Raw genomic sequence first — 7,314 nt, forward strand, 5'->3', positions numbered from 1 at the left:
AACTTTTCTGAATCTTTACTCCTTTACCTCCGATATACCCAATATTTTCCAAATCTGATTTAAGTGTATGTATGTCCATAGTGTTAATTAGACTTCCTACTGTACCTAATCCCCCCAAAATTCCTTCCAACACTCCCCTCTTACTTCTAACTTGTGTTGGAGTTCTTTTCCCAAACCATTGTTCTATTCCCATTTCCATATTAATGAGATGTGATTGACATTGGGGATATCTAGAAGAGATTTTCCAGTTAGACATATTAAAAGTCCATATCATAGTCATGAACACTCCATCTCGTAATATAGGTTTAGATTGGAATTGGTTAATTTGGAAAGGAGTAGATGTTTGAAATCTTGTCTGTGTGCAAACATTATCTACTGCTGACCATATATTTACATTTACATTTTTGCATTGTTTGTAATTATTTTTCGTTAAAACGCAACATTGATAAAGTCCAGAATCCTTAGGAGATGGATTATCTACAGAAAAAATAAAATTCTTATTCAACCATCTCACATTTCCGGATTGACCTCTGTGTATAACATTTGTTGGACCACTTGCAAAACTTCCCAAAAATAAATTATCTTTGGTCCAGGTTAACAGAGATTCCGAAGGTAACTCTAACCTTGTGTTGCATTTTAATGACAAAGGAGACATATTTTCTTGGCTATGTACTGTTTGTGGTGTAACCCTTACTTCTGGAACTATAGTATTAGTTACTGTAAAAATTACAGATACCTGTACTTGTACTGGTTCTCTAGTTATCTGGAAGTTCCATGTTTTTACCCAATCTTCATCTTCTTCTGTAATAGAAAGTAATGAAGGATCTAAAGTTTTCCCAAAAAGTTGTGTTTTCAACCAAATATCTGTTTTGGATGTTCCAGCTTTCCCTTTTGTGATCATATCATTTGTAATATCTCCTGACCACACAGCTTTTTCTTCACCTCTTATCTCTATATTCCAGTATAACACATCTGTAGGATTACATTCCCATGTACCCGTCTTATTATTGTGTACATAATCTCCTTGTAACTGTATAAACCCAGTCTTAGGTCCTGTAGTAGCATGTAATATTATGTCAGTGTCGTGTATGAAGTGTAGCTCAATACAGCATTTCACCCCATAACCCATGCAGATGTTTCCAGTAATATCTACTGAATTGTCCGGTATGTCTTCATCTTTAAGGTTTTGTAAACTTGATCCTCTTGGTTTCCTCGAATGTAGAGTTCTTCTGAAAGGTTCATTCACTTCACTAGTGTCTGTTTCACGATGTAAGATGTCTTCTGCGTAGATCACAGTTGAAATAGTACATAGCAGCAGAAATGCGATTCCCATCAGATAGTAACTTTTCCTGGGAACTGTCGTCTTTTCTCGAAGGATTGGTGTTGAATCCCTTCCATCAAGGTCATGGTGTTCCATATTCCAGTTCTTATTGGAATTCATTTCTTCCTAAAAGAAATGCAGTATCATTATTTTGCAATATACAATTTGCATTGATCAACATGTACCCACACTCTTTGTTGCCTGCGGGTATTTTTAACCACGTTTGATGCTCGTTGCACAAGAATCATAACTTGTCCCATGGTTTCAATGATATCAAAGGGACCTTCCCAGTTACTTTCCCAAGGTCCATTCTTCCTGAAAGTTTTGATCATCACCTGAGCCCCTTTTTTGAATTTGGACTCATATGGTGGCTCCATTCTCTGCATTCTTGATGCAGCATGAGGAAGAATTGTTTTCAAATTTTCCTGCAACAATTGCAACCATTTGGACCTTGCAACAGCATCTTTTTGAGATGTAGACAAAAATGGTTCATGTGGAAAAATCAATGGCATTTTTCTTCCTGTCATTAGTTCAAAAGGAGTGAACTGAGTTGTGGAAGAAGTTGTTCCTCTCACACTCAACAATACAAAAGGTACGGCATCAACCCAAGTATTGCCTTTGTCCAATAGCATCTTGGCAATTCTGGATTTTATTGTCCTATTCATCCTTTCCACAATACCAGCAGACTGTGGATGGTAAGGTACATGGAACTGTTGTTGTACCCCTAGAATAGTACAAACGGCTTGCATGATTTTTCCTGTAAAGTGACTTCCTCTATCAGAGGAGATCATTCTTGGGATCCCCCAAGTACAAAAGACATGATTAACTAATGCTCTAGCTGTAGACAAAGCATCATCTTTTCTGACAGGTAAAATTTCAACCCATTTGGAAAAAACATCTACCACAACCAATACATACCTGAGACCATTTTTACCTGATGGTAACGGACCAATGTAGTCGATTTGTAGTGTAGACCATGGACCATCTGCAGGTGCGGTTCGGAGTAGTGGCGGTTTCTGTCCTTTTGGTCTTGGATTAATTTGGGCACAAATGAGACATGATTGGACAATACTTTGTACTGTCTCTTCCATCTTTTCCCAGTAAAATTTCTCTCTGAGAATGTCTAACAATTTCTGTTGGCCCAAATGACCCAAACTTTCATGATTATATTTTGTGAACTCAGCCTGTAGATGTTTTGGTACAACAGGACGCAACTCCCCGTTTAAGTCATGACACAAAACCCCGTTTTCACAAACAAAGGGAGGTTTTGGATCAACCCGGGAAGCAACAAGAGATGTGTCTTTCTCCTGTTCTTCCGCAAAAGAAGGGATATGCGTGTCCGTTCTTTGAACTGCTAAAAGCTCAATAGTCTCTGGTTGAAACACTTCTTCTCCTGTCAGGGCTGCCTCTTTGGCTAACCTATCTGCAGTAGCATTTCCTACAGATAATTCATCATCAGTTTTTTTATGGGCTGGTACTTTGACAATAGCAAAACCATTAGGGGTTTTTGATGCTATTTTGAAAATTGTTTTCTGTGTGTCACTATGTACAAGAGTCTTATTTGAAGAATCTACATAGCCTCTTTTTTCCCAAACTGGCAAATAATCTGTCAGTAATCTAACAACATAGGAGCTATCACTGTAGATTACAATGGGACACTGATCATCAGCTTCGTTCAGCTGTAGCACCATTTTCACTGCTTCTAGTTCTGCCCTTTGAGCTGAAAAATGACTTGGTAATTTGTGTTTTACTACCTGTTCTCTTTTAGGATAAAAAATGGAATATCCTGCATAGTAATGTCCATCTGCATAAAATCTGGAACCATCAACAAAAATTGGTTCATCTGTTGCCTCTGCCTTCCGTCTGAAAAGAGATGGACATGGATCCTGAAAAGACTGCAAACAATCATGAGTTTGTCCTTCATATTGCATCAACTGAGGAAGAACATATTTGGCTTTGTAATCTACCTCAATTTGTTTGGGAGACAATGACAATAACCAATGAGCAAATCTCTGATGTGACACACCTGGGATATTATTCTCAAAGAGAAGTTTTAGTGTAGAATGAGGAGTTTGCAAAATGATTTTGTTGAACCCAACAATGTGTTCAGTTGCTTTGACTGCAAAGTACACACCTACCAGGTGTCTTGCACATGTCTCAAACCCTCTTTCAACAGGTGAGAGAAGCTTAGAAAAATAGCCCAAAATTCTCCACTCTTCTCCTTGCAACTGTAGCAGCACAGCAGACACAGAAGTCTCTGATGTGTGCACTTGCAAAGCAAATGGAGCCGTAGGATCTACTGTGGACAAAGCAGGTGCAGTTTGTAAATTCATTTTCAATTGTTCAAATGAGGTTTGTTGTTCATCACCCCAAGGACCAAAATACTCACTGTTTTCATTTTTTAAAAGATCATACAAAGGCCTGGCTTTGTCTGCAAAATTCTCAATGAACTCCCTTGAAAAATTTATAAGACCCAAGAAATGTCGTACTGCCTTGTATGATGTTGGAACTGGCAAAGAAGCAATTGCATCTATCCTTTCCTGCAATGGTTGTCTTTTACCTGGGCTCAACAATACCCCTAAGAATCTGACCTCAGTCTGCAGCAATTTGACCTTTTTTGTGTTCAATTTCAACCCTGCATCATGCAGCAGCTCAAACAACTCTTTCAGAAGTGAAACATGTGACTCCTTATCTTCTGTGGATAGCAAAATATCATCCACATACTGTAAAATACAGTCCGGCCTTGAAAATTTAGACAATACCTTTGCCAATGCCTGATGAAAGATGCTCGGTGACAAATGAGCTCCCTGAGGTAACCTGCAAAACAGGTATTGCTCATCCAAGAAAGTAAAAGCAAACTTGTACTGACAACTCTTTTCAAGAGGTATACTGAAAAAACCATTACTGATATCTAGTACAGAAAAGTATTTTGCCTTTGCATTCAACCTTGCCATCATGTCATGAGTATCTGCAACAATGGGTGCTACATTGGGAGTATGTTTATTAAACATCCACAGATCCAATATCATCCGATAAGAACCATCAGATTTCAAAACACACCACAAAGGATTGTTACTTACAGAATTAGCCTTTCGGATGACACCTTGTTTTAACAATTCCTGTATGATCTTTGACATAGACTCAATTGATTCTGGAGGCAATTTATACTGACGCTGAGGTGGGGGATCACGCCCCTCGACATTTACAATTACATCTTTCATGGTCCCTACTTCATTCCTGAACTGAGCCCAAAGAGAAGGAAAAAGCTGTACAATTTCTGTCAATACCTCATCACCACCAGTTTCAGGCCACAGATGATCTGTTGACACAACATCATTTAAGCAAATACTTCCAACATGGCTATAATCACTAGGATCAATGACTACAGGTTTACAACCATTAGAATCCTTCCAGATCACCTGATTTCCTAGATCAACAACCCATCCAAATTTCTGCATAAAATCCGTGCCAAGTATATTTTCAGAGTCACGACAATACCAAATGTCAATTCCTGTTTTGAAAGAACTAGGTATTTCCAATATCACATCAGTAACTAAGGTTGCTCTAGTTCCACCTTTTCCACTAAAACCAACAATTGTACAAACTGGTGAATCTGGTTGTAGCTTCAGATCAAGATTTGTGACGCTTAACTGAGCTCCTGTATCAATGAGAAATACAACATTCTGTCCTGCTAGATTTACCTTGACAAATGGTCTTCCACATTCATCTAATGTAACTCGAGTCACAAATTCCAGTGGATGAGGTGTTGGAATTGTCTGTGATTGTCAGAAGGATGAAGGAGATGGGAGAAGTCCAGTGTCCTTTTTGAGAGCACTCGGCATTCTATTTCTGGACTCAGTCTCCTTAACTGTCATCTCTCGGATCTGTCTGATTAATGGTGCATATGGAGACTGCGTTTGTCTGTTGTCAGTGTGAGTGGGGGCATTAGACTGTAATGGAGGTGCAGAAGGTCTGGTGGATACTTTTGGCATGAGACCATTTTCCCTTCCAAGATTACCTGTCCCTTGTGTACCTGTCTCTGATTCTGCTCTCAAGAATTTTCTGCATTGCCACTTTAAGTGTCCAGGTATACCACAGAAATAACAATGGATATTGTTTCTTTGTGTAGTATTTTTTCCTCTTTGTTCCACGTAATCTCTACTCTTGAATGTTACTGTGGGTCTAAGATTCAGCTGACTATCCTCTTTTTCATGAATTACTGCTATTTTAGCCTTCACCTGATTTTGCTTCATGGATCTCCTTACTATGTCGATAAAAACTGTTGCTTCTTGCAATGATGGCTGAGTACTAGCCATTTGTTCTGAGGCAGGATCCAAATATCTGAACTTTTTCACAAAAAATCTGATCATGGATGTTGGTTCCTGATTAGGCCCAATTTCCATCACCATCCTATAGGCCTGCTCAAATTTTACCAAAAATACAAATGGATCCTCATTAATATTAGTTTTTAATTGTTCCAAAATTTCAGCATTCGGAGTGGCCTCTCCTGTGATGTAAGAATTTAATTGCCTAAGTCTGTCCTCTCTTGTACTATGTGTCAATTCATGATTCTCATTTAATCTGGGTGTGGTCTGTAACCTTCTTCCCATATGTGAGGGTAACCATACTTTGAAAATCTTGTTTTTCTGTTCATCATTAAGATTGTATTTGTCTGTGTTTGATTCAAAAATGTCTGCATTGCAAAAGGCATCCATCTTGTCATTGAATTTTGGAATGTCTTTTGCAATTTTCATTAACTGATCGTGTATTTTTAGATTAATGCGTGCAGCTCTGTCATGGAATTTTTTCCGTTGCAATTCTTCTGCATGTAAATCTACTGATTCATCTAATTCTTGTGTGTCAGGTATAAATGATGCAGAAGCATTGTCTTCTTGGTCTTTTGATCGTGTAACAACAGAAGCTTTTTTAATATCTTGTCTCAATTTGGACAATAATTCTGTTCTGGTATCAATTTGATCTTCCAATTGTTCAATATGTTCAGACAATATCAAACAATTTGGACAGTCAAAGTAATCTCCATCAGCTTCTTGTGTGACACCTTGTATGTCAGTATGATCAATGTCTTGTGTAATAGTACATATTTGTGTCTGTGTTTCAGTTTTATCAAAAACTAAATTATTGTACACTCGGACCATGTGCATTACATTCTGCAGCTTCCTTTGCAACTTTTTTACAGAAAAAAACTTCTTATCAATTTTAAGATTCTCTGCTTCACATTGGTTATACAGACTAGACCATAATTGTGCATTTGTATGGCTATGAACAAACTGAAACTGTATATTACTCTTCTTAGAGTATTCATGGATAAATTCCATTCTCTTACCTATGGAAATTCTTTTCCTCCTGGATTGGTCCAATAGTCAATGGAAGATCCTCTGTCTTTATGGATCCTTCAGAGCTCCGTATATGGGACTTGCATCACGTATCCTCACTTCTGTGTGTAGGTTCAGTCTGACTTTTGTAACACGATATAGTAGAATTTCTGTGCCTTTTAACAACTCAAAACAGGTGTTTTAGCAACCTCCCCCCTGAAAAGGCTGAAATTCCTCACAGAAAAGACAAAAAATCAGATCTGGCTAAGGCTCGCCAAAATGTTAGAAAAAATGTATCTTAGTGAGGATTGGGAAGAAAAGCAAAAATATAATTGTTTGGATAAAACAGAACTCATTTAATGTCCATTCAAAAAGAGTGATTACAAAAATGAAGAAAAAGTAAATTATAAGTAGTGTTGAGCGATACTTTCCGATATCGGAAAGTATCGGTATCGGAAAGTATCGGCCGATACCGTCACAGTATCGGAATCCAATCCGATACCGATACCCGATCCCAATGCAAGTCAATGGGACTCAAGTATCGGACGGTATTCCTGATGGTTCCCAGGGTCTGAAGGAGAGGAAACTCTCCTTCAGGCCCTGGGAACCATATAAATGTGTAAAAGAAAGAAGTAAAATAAAAAATATCGCTATACTCAC

The 7,314-nt window shown here is 38.1% G+C and overlaps 1 protein-coding gene across 1 annotated transcript; it reads right to left on the minus strand.

Annotated features, from left to right (window-relative positions):
• Window positions 1-200: 200 nt before the first annotated feature.
• On the minus strand, window positions 201-6,960 carry LOC143797120 (uncharacterized). Its single transcript, XM_077281056.1, has 3 exons — window positions 6,666-6,960; window positions 287-1,447; window positions 201-230 (listed from the first exon to the last, which is right to left on the minus strand). Exons 2-3 carry the CDS (start codon window positions 1,439-1,441, stop codon window positions 201-203), a joined length of 1,185 nt encoding a protein of 394 aa, XP_077137171.1. The 5' UTR covers window positions 1,442-1,447; window positions 6,666-6,960.
• Window positions 6,961-7,314: the final 354 nt, after the last annotated feature.

The sequence above is a fragment of the Ranitomeya variabilis genome, chromosome 1 (genome assembly GCF_051348905.1).
Source record: "Ranitomeya variabilis isolate aRanVar5 chromosome 1, aRanVar5.hap1, whole genome shotgun sequence".
Classification (NCBI taxonomy): Eukaryota; Metazoa; Chordata; class Amphibia; order Anura; family Dendrobatidae; genus Ranitomeya; species Ranitomeya variabilis.

What these genes read in the sequence shown, in the direction of transcription:
- LOC143797120 (XM_077281056.1), bottom strand. Translation starts at nt 1,441, where the DNA reads ATGAATTCCAATAAGAACTGGAATATGGAACACCATGACCTTGATGGA. An exon ending in AACCTATATTACGAGATGGA is followed by an intron (nt 231 to 286) that starts GTGTTCATGACT and finishes AATCTCTTCTAG; the next exon opens with ATATCCCCAATGTCAATCAC.